At 45.1% G+C, this 22,978-nt stretch overlaps 1 protein-coding gene across 3 annotated transcripts in view; it reads left to right on the top strand.

The window, feature by feature from the left end:
• The window catches only part of LOC112131810 (bMERB domain-containing protein 1-like), a 51,968-nt gene that overhangs the window by 10,613 nt on the left and 18,377 nt on the right, over positions 1-22,978 (top strand). For all 3 annotated transcript variants that reach the window (XM_054533623.1, XM_054533624.1, XM_054533622.2), the window contains exon 2: positions 15,069-15,142. In XM_054533623.1, coding sequence (XP_054389598.1) covers positions 15,070-15,142 — 73 coding nt within the window. In that variant the 5' untranslated portion in view covers position 15,069. The remainder of the gene's footprint in view (positions 1-15,068; positions 15,143-22,978) is intronic.

The following is a 22,978-nucleotide window of genomic DNA, read 5'->3' as shown; positions in this document are numbered from 1 at the left end:
AAGAAGAAGAAATGAACTCACAACACTTACTGTCTCCTTCAAAGGAGTGAAGGCTATGCAGAGGGCTAAGTGTGGTCCCAGAAACTGCCAGGTAGCATCAGTGAGCATGTGCGGGAAATCTGTTGGCCAACCTTACATGCACTGGGCACAGCCCAGTTCCCTGCCAGAGCCCAGAGAAGAAAACAAGCTCTGGTCTCTCAGTCAAAGCAGTGGGGTTGGAAGAGCCCTGCTGTCTCGCCACATGGCCTTGGTAGCTGGCCTATGTCTCAGTGTCTCTCAAAAGTGAAAACAGATCAGGAGGGCTGACACATAGTAGGCGCTCAAGAACTGTTTTCTGAATGAGTCAGTGAATCGGTGAACAGCATTCACCTCTCTGGGCATTGATTTCTTCATTCATGTAAGGTGAGAGCTCTTCTAGCTGCAGAAATTTCTTTAGAGCCAGGCACAGTGGCTCACCCCTGTTATCTCAGTACTTTGGGAGGCCAAGGCAGGAGAATGGCTTCAGCCCAGGAGTTTGAGACCAGCCTGAGCAACATAGTGAGACCCCCATCTCTACCAGACATTTTTTTTTGAGGTGGAGTCTCACTCTGTTGCCCAGGCTGGAGTTCAGTGGTACAATCTCAGCTCACTGAAACCTCCAACTCCCAGGTTCAAGCAATTCTCCTGCCTCAGCTTCCCGAGTAACTGGGATCACAGGCATGCACCACCACGCCTGGCTAATTTTTGTATTTTTAGTAGAGATGGAGTTTCGCCATGTTGGCTAGGCTGGTCTTGAACTCGTGACCTCAATTGATCCACCTGCCTCGGCCTCCCAAAGTGCTGTGATTACAGGCATGAGCCACCATGCCTGGCCCAAAACATTTTTTAACAATTACCCAGGCGTGGTGGCATGCGCCTGTAGTCCCAACTACTTGGGAGGCTGAGGCAGGAGGATTGCTTGAGCCCAGGAGGTCAAGGCTGCAGTGAGCTATGATTACACTCCTGTACTCCATCCAGCTTAGGCAAGAGAGAGAGAGACCTTGTCTCAAAAGAAGAAAAAGAAAAGAAAAGAAACTTCTTTAGTCTCTGAATACTTACCAAGGTTCTTTCTGAAGACCAAAGTTCAGCAAAATATTTCTGTAAAGGGCCAAGTACTAAATACCTTAGGCTCTACAGAGTGTACAGTCTCTGTCATGATTACTCACCTCTGCCACTGCCATGAAAAGTGGCCACAGACAATGCCGAGATGAATGGACATGACTTTGTTCCAATAGCATGTTATTCACAGATGCTGAACTTTTAATTTCATATAATTTCATTTATCAGAAAATGTGATTATTTTGATTTTCCCCAACTATTTAAAAATGAAAATTAAATTATTCTTAGTTCGTGAGTTGTACCAAAACAGGTAGTGGGCCAGATTTTGACCGTGGGCTGTAGTTTGCCAACCCCAGCTGAAGATTGATGAGCAAACACATCTTCCAGGAATTCCTTAGAGCGTCTTAGACAGAAGGTCAAAGGGAGAGTGCACTCTCTCCTTGGTGTGGAAATACTGATCACCATGTCTTCCAAACTGGGTTTCATAGACACATCTCCATGCCATGCTCTCACTCTAGAACCTAAGATGGCTCCCATGTTAAGGTTCTTTACAACCCAGACACATATGTCCCTGATATGTCCTAACTCAGCAGACTCTTCATTGTCACCTACCCTGGCATACCACACCCATTCCTAATATTTGTCTCAGCTCCCCCTTCTCTCTGAGTGCCTGGAATCTTTTCCTGACCCCTCCAAGTTGTGCCCTCCCCTGGAAGTTGCACCTCGATTTGAGCAACCTTCTCCCAGACTATCCTGATCTCTGTGTTCCTTGAACTCCAGTCACTGTCTGGAGCTTTCACAGTCCCAGTCGACAGCACGGGCTCAGATCAGACTGCCGGGGTTCCAGTTCCTACCACTTGCTCTGTGACGTTGAACAATTCTTTATCCTGTCTGAGAGATAATAATAATAGTCCTTACCTCATAGAGTTGCTGCAAGAGTTCACTGAGATGATTTGTGTAAAATGCTTAATCCAGAGCCTGACATCAATCATATGAAAGCATTCAATAAGTACTAGAAATTATACTTCTGTATTGTTTGATGTTTTTATAGTGAGACCATATTTATGTAATATTTGTATAATTTTTTAAACAGACCAAGCTGAGTGTGGTGGTGTATGCCTGTGTTCCCAGCTACTTGGGAGGCTGAAGCAGGAGGATCCCTTAAGCCCAGGAGTTCAAGTCCAGCCTGGGCAATATAGTAAGACCCTGCCTCTAAAAAAGAAAAAAAAACAGGACCAAGTATTCTTTTTTTTTTTTTTTTTTTTTTTTTTCTTAGATGGTGTCTCACTCTGTTGCCCATGCTGGAGTGCAGTGGCGTGATCTCAGCTCACTGAAAGCTCCACCTCCCAGGTTCACGCCATTCTCCTGCCTCAGCCTCCCAAGTAGCTGGGACTACAGGTGCCCACCACCACGCCTGGCTGATTTTTTGTATTTTCAGTAGAGACAGGGTTTCACCGTGTTAGCCAGGATGGTCTCAATCTCCTGACCTTGTGATCCGCCCACCTCAGCCTCCCAAAGTGCTGGGATTACAGGCTTGAGCCACCGCACCCAGCCAGGAGCAAGTATTCTTTTAGGTCTAAAACAAAGGTAACTAAGCAATACTGGTGTTTGTTTGTTTGTTTTGAGACAGGGTCTCACTCTGTCAAGGCAGACAGCTGGACACCCACATCAAGAAAATTGACTATTTTCAAAAGTCAATCCTTGCCTCCCAGGTTGGAGTACAGTGGCGTGATCATGGCTCACCCAGGAGCTCAACCTCCTGGGCTCAAGTGATCCTCCTATCTCAGCTTCTCTGGTAGCTGGAACCACAGGTACACACCACCAGGCACAGCTAATTTTTTTATTGTGTAGAGACAGAGTCTCGCTATGTTGCCTAGGCTAATCTCAAACTCCTGGACTCTATCGATCCTCCCATCTCAGCCTCAAAGTACTGGGATTACAGGCATGAGCCACTGTGCCTGGCCATAATTTTTTTCTATCATACATACAGAAAAGAGCAGTATTAGTAGTTGCTATTGTAAGAAAAATCAAAACTAAGGCAGTCTAGAAAGCCCTTGGAAGAGAGAAGAATAAACTGCACTTGAGGAAGTTGACATTTGTTTGGGAACAGAGTGGGAACAAGGGTCTTGAAGGAAGTGACATTTGTTTGGGAATGAGTATCTGACTGCAATGAAAGGAAAAGCCAGTGTGACAGGTGGATGTAAATCCACAGACCATTAAAATGGCCACAGAGAGAAAACAGACATATTGGCCTTCCAGGGTGCAACATGAGGGCATTCCCTTCCTATGTACACTGGCAGGCACCTCTCTGGTCCCTTGGTCCCCAGCAAGATGCTGAGAAATTGCTGAGGCCAGGGGCTCCCTGGAGACTTATCAACACTTATCCTTACCCAGGGATAGCGTTTAAGATCATGAATCCTACGAAAGCTGAACCAATGCACATGTTTATCATCTTGGAACCATTTGATTTGAGGAAATTGTAATAGCACATGCTGGCCAGGCACAATGGCTCATGCCTGTAATCCCAGCACTTTGGGAAGCTGAGGTGGGTGGATCACCTGAGGTCAGGAGTTCGAGACCAGCCTGGCCAACATAGTGAAATCCCGTCTCTACTAAAATACAAAAATTTGCTGGGCATGGTGGCACGCACCTGTTATCTCAGCTAATTGGGAGGCTGAGGCAGGAGAATTGCTTGAACCTGGGAGGCAGAGGTTGCAGTGAGCCGAGATCCCGTCATTGCACTCCAGCCTGGACAACAAGAGCGAAACTCCATCTCAAAAAAAAAAAAAGAAAAAGAAAAAGAAAAAAAAATAGCATGTGATGGTGAGATACACATTTTGCACAGAAATGTTGGCTGAGATAGTCCAGGAGAATCTCTGTGAGCTGACTTCTTACCTAGGGTGGAGGAGTGGATGGAAGTGGCTGTTCCTACATACCCATGCTGCCTGTGCAAAACCGTGGGCTGCCTGCACCACACACACAAGCCTGTTTGATTCTCATACAACCCCAAGACAAAGGTGTAATCCCTTTTCAACAGTGACAGCACTGAGGCTGAGAGCAGCAAAGTAGGTCATAGCCGGTCAATGGGGGTACTGAGATCTGCATTGAGATCTGGCTGTGTCTAAAGCGGATTGTATCCTCTCTGTGCTCGCAGAATGGGGCTCAAGGGCTCATCTAAACCTCTCATTTTATTTATTTATTTATTTATTTATTGAGACGGAGTCTCGCTCTGTTGCCAGGCTGGAGTGCAGTGGTGCAATCTCGGCTCACTGCAGCCTCCACCTCCCAGGTTCAAGTGATTCTCCTGCCTCAGCCTCCTGAGTAGCTAGGACTACAAGCACGTGCCACCACACCCAGCTATTTTTTGTATTTTTAGTAGAGACCGGGTTTCACCATGTTGGCCAGGCTGGTCTCGATTTCTTGACCTCGTGATCCACCCTCCTCAGCCTCCCAAAGTGCTGGGATTACAGACGTGAGCCACCATGCCCGGCCCAGACATGACATCTTTTTCTCACCTGTCTTAAGATGCCGGCAGCCTCTGTAACTTATTTTTAAAAGGAGACAATAAAGACTATTTTAAAAAGTCAATCCTTGCCTCTGAAAACCTGCCTCTGCCTTTGTCGTGGTCTCTGCTGGGTTTCCATTAGGCTGCAACTCAAGCTGCTGATGCCTCCATTTCAAGTCGTTTTCACAAACATTTTGTAAAGCAGTAGCTCTATTATTCCAGCAGGGCCTGATCACCTCTCCCTACTCAATGCTGATAAAAATGACCCACTTTCCCCTATCGTCCCAGCGTGAAAGGCCAAGATGCTGAATGACACGGGTTGGCTTACTTTTCCTTCCGAACGTTAATCAGGTTCTTGAAGATAACATCTCTCTCTGGAATGAGCTGGCAGCAGCAGAGTTTGATTTTCAGGTTCAGCCCTAATGGTACAGAGACCTGGACTAATGTGGCTTATTCAAAGTTCCAGCCATGCTTCTAAAGCATGGCTTATTCAAAGTTCCAGCTATGCTTTTAAAGCACTTTGCATGAACTAGTCACATGTCTTTTGAACAATATGATTTAATGGCATTGGAAAATCATCATGATGTCATGCTTGCAATGAGTGGGACAGCTGTAGGTATGTCTTGATCCAATACGCATTAAAAATGCACCTATCCACACACATGTATCTGTGAAAATGTCTTCAGCTGCAAGTAACACAGCATCCGATGACTAGTGTCTTAAATCTTGGGTGACCAGCTGTCTCTGTTTGCCTGAGACTGAGAGGTTTCCAAGGATCTGGAAATTGCAGTGCAGAAACTGGGGCAGCCCCAGGCAAACCAAGTCTGTTGTTCACACTGCTTAAGTCATAAGGGCATTTAATATTTACTTGAGGCTGGGCACGGTGGCTCACACCTATAATCCCAGCACTTTGGGAGGCCGAGGCAGGTGGATCACAAGGTCAAGAGTTCAAGACCAGCCTGGCCAAGATGGTGAAACCCCATCTCTCCTAAAAATACAAAAATTAGCCAGGCGTGGTGGCGGATGCCTGTAATCCCAGCTACTTGGGAGGCTGAGGCAGAGAATTGCTTGAACCCATGAGGCGGAGGTTGCAGTGAGCCGAGATCACACCACTGCACTCCAGCCTGGGCAACAGAGCTAGACTCTGTCTCAAAAAAAAAAAATTTTTGACTTGATAAGCAGTCCAGATGCAGGTGGCCCGAGTGTCAGTGGGGTGACCCCAGGATGCTATCAAGGGTCTGGCTGTTTCCTCTCCTCCCTTCTGCCCTAGATAGCGAACCTGTCCCGTTCTGCCCATGCGTGGTAAGCCAATCGCTGTTATGATGGATTTGGCAAAAGAAAAGAATTTATTCACACCAATGCAGCCAAGCAAGGAGGCAGGACAAAAGGTCTCATACTTGCCTCCCTGAATATGGAATTTAGGGATCTTTATGGAATAAAGGAGCAGGGTGGTCTAAAGTGTGGGGAAAGGTGATGGGAGGCAAGGAAAAGTGAGGTCATTGGCAATCCGCACATACATAGCCAAGCTTCCTGGATCTTCATGGGATGCATGTTTAGAAAATGTCAGCATTAGCATGATCTCAGGGAGTTTTGAGCCCTCTGCCGTCAAAAGGTCACCTCTCCAGCATTTGCACAGGTTCAGTTGAAGGGTCATTGATCTCAACGGGTTCGAACTGGTCGAGCTGCCCCCATAGTCCTGAAAAACAACTTTAAGCAACCACTACCATAGTCACATATGTGTCATAGTGACATATGTGACATATGACATATATGTACCATAATAACATATAGTGACATATGTAAGGAAGCCAGTGAGGGGGTTAGGTATATATCATTTGGCTGCTTGACTTTTAGCTATATAAGTTTTAAGACCAGCTATAAGTAAGTGGTTAAAAGCAAGCAAGGCAAGTTAAGTTTGGTGGGCTTAATCAGGTTAGTGTTCGGTTTCACCATCCTCACATGAGTGGCTGTAGGAGCTTAGGACCAGGACGGGGGAGAACCAAAGGCCCTAATTATCCTTCCCAGAAGCCTGCACAAGCGAACTTTCTCTTAAGGGCTTTCTCTAAGCCCACCAAACTAAACTTGCCTTGCTTGCTTTTTAACCACTGACTTCTAGCTGATCTTAAAACTTATATAGCTAAAAGTCAAGCAGCCAAATGGTATTTAACTAAACCCCACAATAGCTTCCTTATATATGTCACTATATGTCATTATGGTACATATAAGTCATATGTCACATATATGGCACTATGACACATATGTGACTATGGTAATGGTTGCTAAAAGTTGTTCTCTTACATTTCATTGGCTCAGAGTAGATGTCATAGCTACCTCCAGTTGCAAGAGAGCCTGGAAAAGTGCGTGTCTGGCCAAAGCAAATGGGATTCTGTGACTGGCTTCCATCAAGGCTGGGCACGTTGCCTCCTGGACAAATCAGAGCTCTGGGAGAAAGGGGGAGGGGAAGTTCTACAACCAATCATGCCCGCTGCCACTCATGGAGCCACATGGAGAGGAGACAACACGGTGAAATTGTCAAGAGCAGGAGCTAGGGCTGAATCTGGAAGGCCACTTACCAGTACAGAACTCTGGGTGTGTTGCTTAACCTCCATGTACTCATCTGTAAAATGGAGCTAAAAACAATGTTTGTCTTCCTGGACTGCTGTGAGGGTCTAGAAGAGTTTATGCACAGAAAGTGCATTTACATGTAAATGCTCCATAAATGCTGACTTCTTGTTTGCCTTAATGGCAGAACCCATCCTTCCATATTCCAGAAAAAGACTTGATTTTTAGTTATATGAATGGACACCCAACCCTGATGGAAAGCTTGGGGTTGGGGGACAAGCTTCTTTCTTGGAAGGATGTCCAAAGGACCATGAAGCTTTTGGTTTTGCCAGCTGGGGTTTGTAAATTGAAGAACAGAGCTGAGTGATTTAGGACAGGGGTGTCCAATCTTTTGTCTTCCCTGGGCCACATTGGAAGAATTGTCTTGGACCACACATAAAACATGCTTACAGTAACAATAGCTGATGGGCTTAAAAAAAAATCACACAAAAAAATCTCATGTTTTAAAAAGGTTTACAAATTTGTGTTAGGCCGCCTTCAAAAGCCATCCTGGGCCTGATTTGGACAAGCTTGATTTAGGACCTCATGGTCCTCCTTTGGTGGGAGGTGTGCGGAGGAGGTAGAGAGAAAGAGAAGGGATGAAGCATGAGGAAAACACAGCCATCTCATAGGGACGCTGATGAAGTCCTGCAGCATGACTCCCGTCAGCAATTCTGTAGAGCTCCACCTCGCTTGTCAATGGGTTGTGGGCTTGGATCTTTTGGGAGGATTCAGTGACATGCTAAGGGCAGCCTAGAGGTGGACAAAGGGCCAGGGCAAAGGCCCCCGGGGCAAGACTGCCACCCTTAGGTTACATGGAGGAAAAAGACTGCTGTGAAATACACCAGAACCCTCGGAGTAGAAGTGGCCTCTGCTACATGTAGGTCAAGGTTTTGCGTACTTTCATCTTCCTTCTTTGTACTTGTTTGTATTTTCCAAAATTTCTACAATGATTAGGGATCCATGCTACAATCAGATAAAAATGCCATTTACAAACTTTTATTGGCCAGGCATAGTGGCTCATGCCTGTAATCCCAGCACTTTGGAAGGCTGAGATGGGTGGATCGCTTGAGTCCAGGAGTTTGAGAGCAGCCTGGGCAACGTGGCAAAACCCTGTCTCTACCAAAAATACAAAAAATTCTCCAGGTGTGGTGGCACCTCCCTGTAGTCCCAGCTACTCTGGAGGCTGAGGAGGGAGGATGGCTTGAGCCCAGGAGGCAGAGATTGCAGTGAGCTGAGATTGTGCCACTGCATTCCAGCCTGGGTGACAGAGCCAGACTCTGTCTCAAAATAAAATAAAATAAAGTAAATAAATAAAAATAAAAACTTTTACAAAGAGGAGTATAAGCACTGAAAGTTATTTTTAAACAGGTTTTACTTGTTAGCTCCATTCCCCAGAAATAGTGCTTCTTCCACATCATTTTCTCTTTCCTTTTTTCTCTGCTGCTTTTTTGTTTTTTTTGAGACAGAGTCTCGTTCTGTTGCCAGGCTGGAGTGCAATGGCACGATCTCAGCTCACTGCAACCTCTGCCTCCCGGGTTCAAGTATTCTCCTGCCTCAGCTTCCTGAGTAGCTGGGATTACAGGCACCCACTACCAACCACACCTGGCTAATTTTTGTATTTTTAGTAGAGACAGGATTTCACCAAGTTGGCCAGGATGGTCTTGATCCCTTGACCTTGTGACCTGCCCACCTTAGCCTCCCAAAGTGCTGGGATTACAGGCGTGAGCCACCATGCCGGCCTTTTTTTTTTTTTTTTTGAGATGGAATCTCACTCTGTTGCCCAGGCTGGAGTGCAGTGGCATGATCTTGACTCACTGCAACCTCTGCCTCCCAGGTTCAAGCGATTCTCCTGCTTCAGCCTCCTGAGAACTGGGGATTACAGGCATGTGCCACCACATCTGACTAATTTTTATATTTTTAGTACAGAAAGGGTCTCACCATGTTGGCCAGGCTGGTCTTGAACTCCTGACTTCAAGTGATCCTTCCACCTCGGCCTCCCAAAGTGCTGGGATTACAGGTGTGAGCCACCACACCCAGCCGTTCTCTGCTTCTTTCTCACAGCTAATGATAATAATAGTAAAGGCCAAGGGTGGTGGCTCATGCCTATAATCCCAGTGCTTTGGGAGGCTGAGATGGGAGGATCGCTTGAGGCTAAGAGTTCTAGACCATCTTGGCCAACATAGTAAGATTCTGTCTCTACAAAAAATTTAAAAATTAGCTGAGTGTAGGGGCATATGCCTAAAGTCCTAGCTACTTGGAAGGCTGAGGCAGGCAAATCCTTTTACCCCTGCAGTTCGAAGCTGCAGTGAGCTATGATTGCACTGCTGAACTCCAGCCTGAGTGATAGAGCCAGACCCTGTCTCTAAAAAACATAACAATAGTAGACAGCATTTACTGGGCATTTGACCGTGTAGGTCCCAGGCACTGTGCTCAATGCTTAACGTGCATAATAATCCCAGCAAATAGTACTGCCATCATTCCTATTTAAAACATGACGGCTAGGTGCAGTGGCTCACGCCTATCATCCCAGCGCTTTGGGAGGCTGAGGCAGGTGGATTGCCTGAGGTCAGGAGTTTGAGACCAGCCTGATCAACATGGTGAAATCTCGTCCAAAAAAAAAAAATTAGCTGGGGCTGGTGGTGCATGCCTGTAATCTCAGCTACTTGGAAGGCTTAGGTAGGAGAATCACTTGAACCCGGGAGGTAGAGGCTGCAATGAGCCAAGATCGTGCCATTGCACCCCAGCCTGGGCAACAAGAGCAAAACTCTTTTTCCAAAAAAAAAAATAGATAAATAAATAATTAAAAATGAGTTAGGTGAGACAGAAAAGGAAGTTACTGTACCATGGCCCTTTGAGCCAGAGTTGTTTGGTGCCAAAACTCTGCCTCCTAATCACTGCCTGTCTCTCCTTTTGTCCTTTCTCCATCTTCTCCTCTCTTACCTCTCAAAAATTATCAATAATTTGATAGTTCTGTGGTTAGAATCCAAGATTCCTCAACTTCAGTGTGATTGACATGGTGGCTGGCCCACTGTCTGTTGTGGGAGCTATTCTGTGCACAGTAGGATGTTTAGCAGTGTCCCTGGTCTCTACCCACTAGATGCCAGTAGCAACCACACCCCTCCCACACACACACACAATTATAATAACCAAATATGTCTCCAGGCATTGCCAAATGTTCCTGGGGACCAAGATTGCCCTGATGTAGCCTGATCTCTGCAAAAGCACCTGGAGTCTCTCCAGTTGAACGATCGCTGATAGAAACCCACGGGAACAGTCTGTATCCTCCTGGCAAGTCCACGCTCATTCGAGGCAGCTGTCACCTGCTAGGACATTCCAGGGCAGGGCTTGAAAAATGCTTGGCATGCCTCTGGCAACAAGAGATGCAGGCTGAAGCAAGGCATTCCTGCCTCTTGTCCTGAAACTGGGATGCTGGCATTAGAATGGACAGCATGAGTTGTTCTTGAGTGGCAAAAGGCAAGGGGCCTTGCTGTGGTTTTTATGTTTTTCTCCCCCAAGTCTCATGCTGAAATTAGTCTGTTCTCACATTTCTATAAAGAACTACCTGAGGCCAGGTGCGGTGGCTCACGCCTGTAATCCCAGCACTTTGGGAGGCTGAAGTGGGTGGATCGCTTGAGCCAAGGAGTTGGAAACAAGCTTGGGCAACACGGTATAACTCTATCTCTATTATAAAGAAAAAAATTTTTTTTTTTTTTTTTTTTTTTTCAGACAGAGTCTCACTCTGTCACCCAGGCTGGAGTGCAGTGGCGCGATCTTGGCTCACTGCAACCTCTGCCTCCTGGGTTCATGCCATTCTCCTGCCTCAGCCTCCCTAGTAGCTGGAACTACAGGCAACTGCCACCACGCCTGGCTGATTTTTTGTATTTTTAGTAGAGACGGGGTTTCACCGTGTTAGACCGGATGGTCTCGATCTCCTGACCTTGTGATCCACCCACCTCGGCCTCCCAAAGTGCTGGGATTACAGGCATGAGCCATCATGCCCAGCCAGAAAAAAAAAATTTTAAACTACCTGAGATCGGGTAATTTATACAGAAAAGAAGTTCAATTGACTCGCAGTTCCACTGGCTGTACAGGAAGCATGGCTGGCGAGGGCTCAGGAAACTTACAATCATGGTGGAAGGTGAAGGGGAAGCAGGGAAGTCTTATATCGCTGGAGAAGGAGCAAGAGAGCAAAGAGGGAGGTGCTACACACACTTAAACAGCCAGATCTCATGAGAACTCACTCACTATCAGGAGAACAGCAAGGGAGATGTCTGTCCCCATGATCCAATCACCTCCCCCAAGGCCCCTCCTCCAACACTGGGGATTACGATTTGACATGAGATTTGGGCGGGGACACAGATCCAAACTACATCATAGGGCCCCATAGGAGGTGTTTGAGTCACTGTGGTGGATCCCCCATGAACAGATTAAGCTCTTCCTGGGAGGTGGGGGTGAGTAAGTTCTCACTCTTTTAGTTCCTGGACAGCTGGTTGTTAAAAAAAACCCTGGCACCTCTCCCTCTCTCTTGCTTCCCCTCTTGCCCTGTGACTTCTGCACACGTGAGCTCCCTTTCACCTTCTATGAGTGTAGCCAGCCTGAGGCCCATGTCAGATGTCCCATCTTCCAGCCAGCAGAATCATGAGCCAAATAAACCTCTTGGCTTTATAAAGATATTATTTCCTCTTCATTAAAGACCACTTTTCTAAATGTTGGGGGAAATGTCCATAGTCATCACTCAATCAAAATTTGTGTTCTCATAAGCTAAGGACCATTTTAGATTTTTTACATGTTTTTCTGTGTGTGTGTATCCATAAAATGCATATGTAAAATTTTTTTTTGTTTTTAAGCATTCACCCAAACAAAAAAGTCACAGGTAAACCCATATTTCTGAGATGCCATTATTCCAAGCAAAATAAGAGATAATCACTTCAAGTTAAATTGAAAATTTTCCTGAAGCCATACATTTCAAGTGAAATAAGTAATTCTAAATAGGACAATTTAAATTGGATAATTTTAAAGCATCTATAATTAGTTTATTTGCAAAATTCCTGAAAGGAAAAATTTTATCACTGCCATCACAGCAGGTTTCCTCATCTGGATGAGGAAACTAGACAAATGCTAGTGTGTTTTAACTAGCTAAACAAAACTAAGTTAAATGAACATTAAAAAATTTCCCTACTGGGCCATTCCTTAACAAAATATTGAAATCCCTGTTGCTACGTTGACTAAAAGGTCATGATAAATGGATTATATAAGACTTGACTCATAGAAACCTAATCAGATGGTTAGAGATGTTGGCAGTTTAGGACCTGCTGCCATAAATGTGTGAACAACCTTTTGTAATCTAACCTATTGACCTGCATGTTTTTTCTTTACTCCAACTCATTCCTTACATGTAGGCTCAATCTTCAGTTTGCTTTACTGGTTCAGCAAAAGCCAGGAAGAACAACTTTGTAGTAATCAGAATGTTATCCAACTGTATATTGTTTACTTTATTGTAAATACTGGTGAAAAGTGGTTAATAAATAGTTTTATATTCCTTCATGCAAAAAAAAAAAAAAAAGTACTCAGCCACAGGCATTCCTTGATAGCAACACTTAACAGACTAAGACAGGGCCCCATGCCGGTCTACAGATGGCACTGCTGAAAGGAGTCAGCAGCCCCAGCCCTTGATGGAGATGCTGAGGAATGAGGCAGAAAGATCAGTGGACTCAGACTCCGAAGGGTCGATTTCTAGTTTTGGTCCTACTCCATGAGCTGTGTGTACTCAGTTGAGCTTCTTTACCTGTTTCCGCATGAGCAAAATGAAAATATAATTTCTGTCCTCTGGCTTTTCCTAGGATAGTTGTCAGGAGCAGCTAGTGGTTCCACTTCTGAGAATCTAAACCCCAAATAATCCAGCATGGAGAAAAAGCCTTAGAGGAACTGATGTTCATCCTGCAGTGGCCAAAATTGCTCAAACCTGAAAAGCCAGCCTTAGTAATCAAGATGAGGGTGTAATTAGCACAATCCCGATGAATCTCATTTGTGAAATTGCAGACAGCCATTACAAATATTGTTTACAGCAAGATGAGTTAATTTTTGTAGCACACACACAAAACCATAATGTTTAATGCAAAATTATAATGTGTAATGCAAAACTGGGTTGCAAAAGTAACCCAATTACAGAGACGACAGGAGCCAGCAACCACTGTCCCCCACAGCCACACTGTTGGTAATGTCACGCACGATCTCTCTGAAGGGCAATTTGGAAATTCCTACTACAATGTAAGTGTTCATGTCACTAGACCCAGCAATTGCATTTCTAGGAATCTATCCTAGAAATGTGTTAGGAAACAACCCAGATGTCTATGAATAGGGGAATAGTTAAATAAATTAAAGTTAAATAGACCACTGTATTATCAGCCAAGTGCAGTAGCTCATGCCTGTAATCCCAGCTACTAGCTACTCTAGAGGCTGAAGCCAGAGAATCACTTGAACCTGGGAGGTGGAGGTTGCAGTGAGCCAAGATCACACCACTGCACTCCAGCCTGGGTGATACAGTGAAACTCTGTCTAAAAAAAATAAAAATAAAAATAAATTTAAAAAATAAAAATAAAATAGATGACTGTATATCAATATAATGGTATACTATGCAGCCACTAAAAATGTGGAGATTTGCATATACTGATATGGAAAGATGATCAAGACTATTGAAGATTATTAAATTGAAAAAAGCAAATTGCAAAAAATTTTTGTACAATAACAATGGTGTCGTATATGATATTATAAGCATATGCATTTTTTTAAAATCTGGAGGAGGCTGGGTGCAGTGGCTCATACCTATATCCCAGCACTTTGAGAGGCTGAGGTGGGAGGATTGCTTGAAGCCAGGAATCCAAGACCAGCCGGGCAACATAGCGAGGTCCCTGTCTCTACAAAAAACTGTTTAAAAATTAGCCTGTAGTCCCAGCTGCTCCGTAGGGGCTGGGGTTGGGAGGGGTTGTGCAGAGGTGGGAGGATCTCTTGAGCCCAGGAGTTCAAGCCTGCAGTAAACTATGATCACACCACTACACTCCATCCTGGGCGACAGAGCGACACTCTATCTCCAAAATTAAAAATAAAAAATTTAAACATTTTCAAAATAAAAATAATGTTTTAAAAAATCCAGAGGAATACATACTAAATTGTTGACAATGATTCTCTCTGAAGGACAGAAGGAGGCTTTCCTCTATGTTATGAATATCTGTAATGTTTTAAAAATGTAAACTTTAGCTGAAAAACAAAACTGAATATGCCATATGAACCCACTCATATAAGCAAACCAAAGTCAGGTACATGAAGACTGGAAGGAGCTCTATCGAGGTGTTATTAACAGTGACTGATGGCCAGGCACCATGGCTCAGGCCTATAATCCCAGCACTTTGGGAGGCTGAGGTACGCAGATCACTTGAGGCCAGGAGTTCAAAACCAGCCTGGCCAACATGGTGAAACCCCGTCTCTACTAAAAATACTACTAAAAATACAAAAAATATTAGCTGGGCATGGTGGCAGGCACCTATAATCCCAGCTACTTGGGAAGCTGAGGCAGGAGAATTGCTTGAACCCAGAAGGCGGAGGTTGTGGTGAGCCGAGATCATGCCACTGCACTCCAGCCTGGGCAACAGAGTGAGACTCTGTGACAAACAAACAAACAAAAAACAGTGATTGATCATTTCTAGGTGGTGGGATAATTGAGCAGTGTTTGGCTTTTTCGTTTTGAGGGAAAACCTCTACAATGAGCATGTATGGCCTCTTCAAAAGATAACCCACCTTTAACAGCTTCTTTGTGTTAACCAGTTGATGCTCAGGGTGTAATGCTCTGCTGATGTAACCTGCTGTTGGTGGTGTCCTGTTTCCCCAGGATGGATGACATCCAGCTCTGCAAGGACATCATGGACTTGAAGCAGGAGCTGCAGAACTTGGTCGCCATCCCAGGTAATCATTTGCAACTTCACCTTGTGCTAAGCAGGTGCTTGGGGGCCCCCAGCCTGGCCCATCTGTATGCCTGGGTCTGGAAGACAGAGCCTCATTCTTGCAATGCAGGGCTCCCTGACTGCATGTGTCAAACACAACTTCGAGTCAGGAAGACCTGGGTTCAAGTCCTAGTGAATTCTGGTCACCTTCTTGTCCTTGGACAAGTCACTGTACTTCTCTGAGACTCAATTTCTCCTCCTCTGAAAACTGGGTAGTAATAGTAAGAGGGCCTAATTCATTGAGTATAAATATCATAAAGAGGCTGGGCACGGTGGCTAATGCCTGTAATCCCAGCACCTTGGGAGGCTGAGGTGGGTGGCTCACTTGAGCTCAGGAGTTTGAGGCCAGCCTGGCCAACGTGGCAAAACCCCATCTCTACTAAAAATACAAAAATTAGCCAGGTGTGGTGGCAGGTGCCTGTAATCCCAGCTAACCGGCAGGCTGAGGCAGGAGAATCACTTGAGCTCGGGAGGTGGAGGTTGCAGTGAGCTGAGATTGTGCCATTGCACTCCAGCCCGGGCAACACAGCGAGACACTGTCTCAAAAAATATATAATTAAATTAAATTAAATATCATAAAAATCAATGAGATGATGCAAACTAAGTGCTTAGCTTGATATTTGGCCTCAAGAGTCCAGTAAATATTAGCAATTATGACCATTATTATCCTACTTGGAAACAGATGAAGTGTGTACAAACTCTAACTTTGAAGTCACCCCAGATTTGGTAGTTATTAATGCCTGACTTATTTGGCATCTTCTCCAAAAAATTTTCCCCTGCCCATCAGGCTGGGTTAGTTGCCCTCTGTGGGGGGCTTACCCTTATCAAAATACTAGTCGTAGGCCAGGCATGGTGGCTCATGCCTGTAATCCCAGCACTTTGGGAGGCTGAGGGGGCAGATCACTTGAGGTCAGGAGTTTGAGAACAGCCTGGCAATCATGGTGAAACCCCATCTCTACTAAAAATACGAAAATTAGCCAGGGGTAGTGGCGGGTGCCTGTAATTCCAGCTACTCAGGAGGCTGAGGTGGGAGAATTGCTGGAACCCAGGAGGTGGATGTTGCAGTGAGGTGAGATCTCACCACTACATTTCAGCCTGGGCGACAGAGCGAGACTCCGACTCAAAAAAAAAGAAAGAAAGAAATACCTGAGTAATTTATAAAGAAAATAAGTTTAATTGGCTCACAGTTCTGCAGGCTGTACCAGAAGCATGATGCTGGTGTCTGCTCAGCTGCTGGAAGGCCTCAGGAAACTTATAATCATGGCGGAAGACAAGGGAGCAGACATGTCATGTGCCCAGAGCAGGAGCAAGAGAGTGAGGAGGGAGGTGCCACACACTTTTAAATGACCAAATCTCTTGAGAACTCACTATCACAAAGACAGTACCAAGGAGGATGGTACTAAACCATCATGAGAAACCTCCATCATGATCCAATCACCGCTTATCAGGCCACACCTCCAACACTGGGGATTACATTTCAATATGAGATTTGGGTGGGGACACACATCCAAACTGTATCAGAGTGGATGCTGCTGATTGGTTGGGGATGCAATCATAGGTGTGTGAAAAATGGTTCTCAGAGGTGCTAAGTCCACTTCTGGGCGGCAGGTCCACATGGATCATCATTCATCAGAAATACAAAACCTGAAAAGATATCTCAAAAGGCTGATCTTAGGTTCTGCAATAGTGATGTTATCTGCAGGAGTCATTGGGGAAGTTGCGAATCTTGTGACCTCTGGAATAATGACTGTAGTCATTTATGTCTCTGCCTTAGCAGAATTCAACCTCTTCCCATCCTTCTAACATGGGGACCTTTTATTAGCTTTACAAAGGCAGTTTAGTTGGTGGGAAAGGTTATAATCATTTAAACTATAAACTAAATGTCTCCCAAAGCTAGTGTGGCCTAAACCTGGGAATGATTAAGGGCAGTTTGGAGGTTAAAGGCAAGATGGGGGTTGGTTAGATCAGATCCCTTTCACTGTCCTAATTTTCTCACTGTTATCATTTTTGCAAAAGTGTTTTCAAATAGGCCAGATAAGCACCCACCATTACCCTTGACTTGAATGTTTTTGCCATGCTGTCAATTCAATAACTATGTCCCAAGAGGCTGTTCTGCAGCAAGCCCTGAACCTAGGAGCCGGGCTTGCAGTGATGAACAGAGAACGGTTCTCCACTCTCAAGGAGCCCCCAAGTTAGCAGAAAGAGACTGGGCCCAGCACACAATGGGTGCCCGTAAGTGGCAGTTATGACTGAGCTACAAGTGCAGCATGATGAGCCTTAGAGCAGCATTTCCCAACCTTCAACTATTGACATTTGGGGTTGACAAATGTCAATATCTTCCTTTGGGGTTGATCATTTTTTGTTGGGGGTACAGGGCTCTGTGTTGTGTCTTGTGGGAGGTTAAGTTTTATCCCTGGCCTCTACCCACTATATGCCATTAGCACAACCTACCTCCCCGCTACCTTGCAATAGTGATGTTACCAGAAAGGGATCCTGATCCAGACCCCAAAGTTCTTGGACCAAGAGCAAGAAAGAATTTAGGGCGAGTCCATAAAGTGAAAGCAAGTTTATTAAGAAAGCAAAGGAATAAAAGAATGGCTACTCAGTAGGCAGAGTAGCAGCTTGGGCTCCTCGATTGATTGTACTTATAGCTATTTCTTGATTATATGCTAAACAAGGGGTAGATTATTCAAGAGTTTTCTGGGAAAGGGGTGGGCAATTCCCACAACTGAGGGTTCCTGCCTTTTTTAGACCATATACGGTAACTTCCTGATGTTGCCATGACATTTGTAAACTGTCATGGCACTGATGGGCATGTCCCTTAGCATGCTAATACATTATAATTAGCATATAATGAGTAGTGAGGACGACCAGAGGTCACTTTCATCGCCATCTTGGCTTTGGTGGGTTTTGGCAGGCTTCTTTACTGATGCTGTTTTATCAGGAAGGTCTTTGTGACCTGTATCCTGTGCTGACCTCCCATCTCATCTTGTGACTTAGAATGACTAACCTCCTGGGCATGCAGCCCAGTAGGTCTCAGCCTTATTTTATGCAGCCCCTATTCCAGATGGTGTCGCTGTAGTTCAAACCCTTCTGACAGTGACAACCATAAATGTCTACAGATGTACAGATGTTGCTGAATGTACCCCAAGTGAGGTCAGGGGGGCATGGAACATTGCCCTGTGAAAGGAAAATAAAGTCCCAGGACCCCAAATTCACTATAGCAAAAGGAAAAGTTAAGCTTGGGAACTATGAGTCATACAAAAACCTACCTTTTTTTTTTTTTTTTTTTTTTGAGACGGAATCTCGCTCTGTCCCCCAGGCTGGAGTGCAGTGGCGCGATCTCTGCTCACAGCAAGCTCCGCCTCCCGGGTTCATGCCAGTCTCCTGCCTCAGCCTCCTGAGTAGCTGGGAGCCTGTAGGCACCTGCCACCATGCCCGGCTAATTTTTTGTATTTTTAGTAGAGACGGGGTTTCACCGTGTTAGCCAGGATGGTCTCGATCTCCTGACCTCATGATCCACCCACCTCAGCCTCCCGAAGTGCTAGGATTACAGGTGTGAGCCACCGCGCCCAGCCAAAACTGCCTTTCTTTTTTTCCTAAACAGATAGCTGCAAGATAAAAGGCCACCTATCTTCCCAGGGGCCTCCCTCACCCTGTCAATGTAAATTAACAGCTTATCCTCACAGGTAGGGGACAAAGACAAGACTATAAATCATCGTCCCTCTGCCTACCCAGAGACAAATGCACATTTGACTTCGTCCTCTACTCCACGTTTCCTTTATCCTATGTAAAATGCAGATTCACTGAGGGCCAGAGAATGCAATCCTCCCCTTCCTGCCCTCTCTGTCCTCTTTAAATATTGAAGTCCTTAAGATCCTCTGCAGGAAAAAGCACAGGCCAGGGATCCTACTGCTGCCTGTGTCTCTTTTTCCCAGGCGCCTCCTCAACTTTGGCAAAATAAACCTCCAGATTGAGACCTTCTCAGACACCTTGCAGCTTACAGCCCCCACATAAGAACTACTACTTTAGTAATTAGGGTGCAGCAATCTGGGTTTGAATTCAGCCTTAGCAGGCAGGTGAACTTCGTGAAAGTTCACGACTTAATTTCTCTGAGCCTTGAATTCCTTGGGAAAATGAGGCCAATAATACTACCCCGCATGGTTGTTGTGAATATCCCATAAATAACAAAGGCAAGGGGTAGGGGTCTTCGACACAGTCTTGTTGTAAGGGTAGCGTGTGCAATGACAGTAGAACTGAATCTTCTAGCTTTCGTGAGTATTTACTAGGTGCCCAGCACTGTGCAGATCCTAAAGATAAATGAGTGAATAGACTCTCCTAATTGAAAGAGTGACAGCTAGTGGGTATGGAGTTTCTTTTGGGGGTGATTAAAATGTTCTAAAATGGATTGTGGTGATGGTTGCACAACTCTGCAAATACACTTGGAACAGATGAACTGCATGGTATGTGAATCATATTGCAATAAAGCTGTTACCAAAAAAAAGTTAAATGTCAAACATAAAACAACAAAGGAATGAGGGAAAACTACCAAAGTCTATTCACCGCCCACTAGAAACCCCAATGCAATTGATCTAGCATTGTTGGCTTTGGACTCTGGCATTGTAATAGAACTCAACTAGTGATATGTTTTGGTTGTGTTCCCACCCAAATCTCATCTTGAATTGTAGCTCCTATAATCGCCACGTGTTGTGGGAGGGACCTGGTGGGAGATGATTGAATCATGGCAGACAGCTTCCCCCATATTATTCTCATGGTAGTGAATAAGTCTCATGAAAGCTGATGGTTTTATAAGGGGTTTCCCCTTTCGTTTGGTTCTCATTTTCTGTGCTGCCTGCTGCCAAGTAAGATGTGCCTTTTGCCTTCTGCCATGATTGTGAGGCCTCCCCAGCCACGTGGAACTGTGAGTCCATTAAACCTCTTTTTCTTTATAAATTAACCAGTTTCGGGTATGTTTTTATCAGCAACGTGAAAATGGACTAATACAACTAGGGTCTGCTCACCTGGCACAGTAAGACCAGCTATCTCCCCAAAGGTTTTGCAGTGGTAAAAAGGAAGAAGTTTATTTGCAAGGCTCCAAGCAAGGAGGACTGGGCAGCTAATGCTCCAAGCCTGACCTCCTCAATTGGCTTATAGGTAATGTACTGTCCAACAGGTTCACCTTGTCCTCTGCCTAGACAAAGCTGATTTATCGACTGGGGAATTACAATAGAGAAAGAGTAATTCATGCAGAGCCAGCTGTGAGGGAGACTGGAGTTTTGTTACTCAAATCAGTGTCCCTGAGCATCCCAGGATCAGAGTTTTTAAAGATGATTTGGTGGATGGGGGGTGGGGGGGCAGTAAGTATGGAGTGCTGATTGGTTGGGTCGGAGATGAAATCACAGGCAGCTGAAGGTGTCCTCTTGCACTGAGTCAGTTCCTGGGTTGGGGCCACAAGATCAGATGAGCCACTTTATCAGTCTGGGTGGTGCCCACTGACCCATCAAGTGCAGGGTCTGCAAAATATCTCAAGCACTGATCTTGGGTTTTACAATAGTGGTGTTATCCTCAAGAGTAATTTGGGGAGGGTCAGCATCTTGTAGCCTCCAGCTGTGTGATTCCTAAATCATAATTCCTAATCTTGTGGTTAATTTGTTAAGTCCATTTTCACACTGCTGTCAAGAACTGCCCGAGACTGGGTATAAAGGAAAGAGGTTTCATTGACTCACAGTTCGGCATAGCTGGGGAAGCCTCAGGAAACTTACAATCATGGTGGAAGGTGAAGGAGAAACAAGGCACTTTCTTCACAAGGTGACAGGAAGGAGAATGAACGCAGGAGGAACTGCCCAACCCTTATAAAACCATCAGATCTCATGGGAACTCACTCGCTATCACGAGAACAGCATGGGGAAACTGCCCACGTGATTCAGTCACCTCCACCTGGTCTCTCCTTTGACACGTGGGGATGATGGGGATTATAATTCAAGATGAGTTTTGGGTGGGGACACAAAGCCTAACCGTATCACCTACAAATGCAGTCTAATTCCCAGGCAAGAAGGGAGTTTGTTTTGGGAAAAGGCTGTTATCATCTTTGTTTTAAATGATAAACTAAGTTCCTCCCAAAGTTAGTTCAGCCTATGCTCAGTAATGAACAAGGACAGCTTGGAGGTTAGAAGCAAGATGGAGTTGATTAGGTTGGATCTCTTTCACTGTCTGTTATAATTTTGCAATGGCGATTTCAGTGCGGGTTTTTAAAGGCAGGGGTAAATTTCAGTCAAGCAGAAGTTACAGGCAAAATTGTAAACCAATACATTGAGATTACATATTGGTTTTGGCCTAAAAGGGCTGCATATGTTGAAGCTGGGGCTCACAGGTCATAGGTAGATTGAAAGATTTTCTAATTTGCAATTGGTTATGGAAGAGAAGCTTTGTTTAAAAATCGGGGGTCAAGGCCAGGTGCAGTGGCTCACGTGTATAATCCCAGCATCTTGGGAGGCCAAAGTGGGCAGATTGCTTGAGGCCAAGAGTTCAAGACCAGCCTGGCCAACATGGCGAGACCCCTGTCTCTACTAAAATTACAAAAATTAGCCGGGCGTGGTGGTGCCTGCCTGTACTTCCAGCTACTCGGGAGACTGAGGCAGGAGAATTGCTTGAACTCGGGAGAGGGGCGTTGCAGTGAGCCAAGATTGTGCCACTGCACTCCAGCCTGGGTGACAAAGCAAGACTCTGCCTCTAATAAATAAATAAATAAATAATAAAAATAATAAAAATCGGGGGTCAGCAGAAAAGAATGTCAGGCCTGGCCCATGGGTGTGACTCCCTCCAGGCCTCTCTGGAAGACACTTAGAACAAGGAAAGGTGGTCAGAATTCAGTCCTTATTCTTCCCTTATCTGACATCTATATGCCAGTGGATCCATTTGGTAGGGTCCTGGGTTTCTGAAAAACAATCAGACATATATGCTAAGATGTTTATCTTCAGTTTCTATAGAAAACAAAACATCTCCAGATTCTAACTTCCTTGGCTATTGTTTTAGGCTACTATTACCTTCTTACTAATAAGTTGCTTATTAACTTTTCAAGGCTAGCTAGGTGCCTAGAATTTCCTTTGAGGGGACTCAAGATTTTCCTTTATTTCCATGCTTGGGGTGGGGGGGCTCCCACAGACCCCAAAAGGGAGTCCCTGTGTTACTGGTGGAGGGTGTCCAGGTTCTTGGTGTTTTGAACAAAGAATTGGACAAAATACACACACACAAAATAAGCGAGGAAAGAATGAAGCAACAAAAGCAGAAATTTATTGAAAATGAAAGTACACTCCACAGGGCGGGAGTGTGCCTGAGCATAGGGGCTCAAAAGCCCCAGTAAAGAATTTTCTGAGGTTTAAATACCCTCTAGAGGTTTCCCATTGGCTACTTAGTGTACACCCTATGTAAATGAAGTAGTGGCCCACAATTAGTCTGATTGGTTGCAGAAAGCTTTTGCAGTTGCTTTCTGCAACCAATCAGATTTACTTTCAATTTCTCATCTGCCACACAGAAAAGGAGGAGGGTTTGCAAAGGGAGTAGCCTCCAGTCCTTTTGTTACTTAGGTGTGGAAAGTTGGGGTTTTTCTTTTGATTTAGTTCTAGGAAGTTGGCCCTAGGTTCCCTGCCTCCAGACCATATTCTCCTGCCTCACCTGATCCATCTCAGCATTAGTAATTTTTTTTTTTTTTTTTTTTGAGATGGAGTCTTGCTCTGTCACCCAGGCTGGAGTGCAGTGGCAAGATCTCGGTTCACTGCAACCTCCGCCTCCTGGGTTCAAG

The sequence above is a fragment of the Pongo abelii genome, chromosome 18 (assembly GCF_028885655.2).
Source record: "Pongo abelii isolate AG06213 chromosome 18, NHGRI_mPonAbe1-v2.0_pri, whole genome shotgun sequence".
NCBI lineage: Eukaryota > Metazoa > Chordata > Mammalia > Primates > Hominidae > Pongo > Pongo abelii.
The sequence above is the reverse complement of the archived record's forward strand: the minus strand, read 5'-3'. Positions and strand labels throughout refer to the sequence as shown.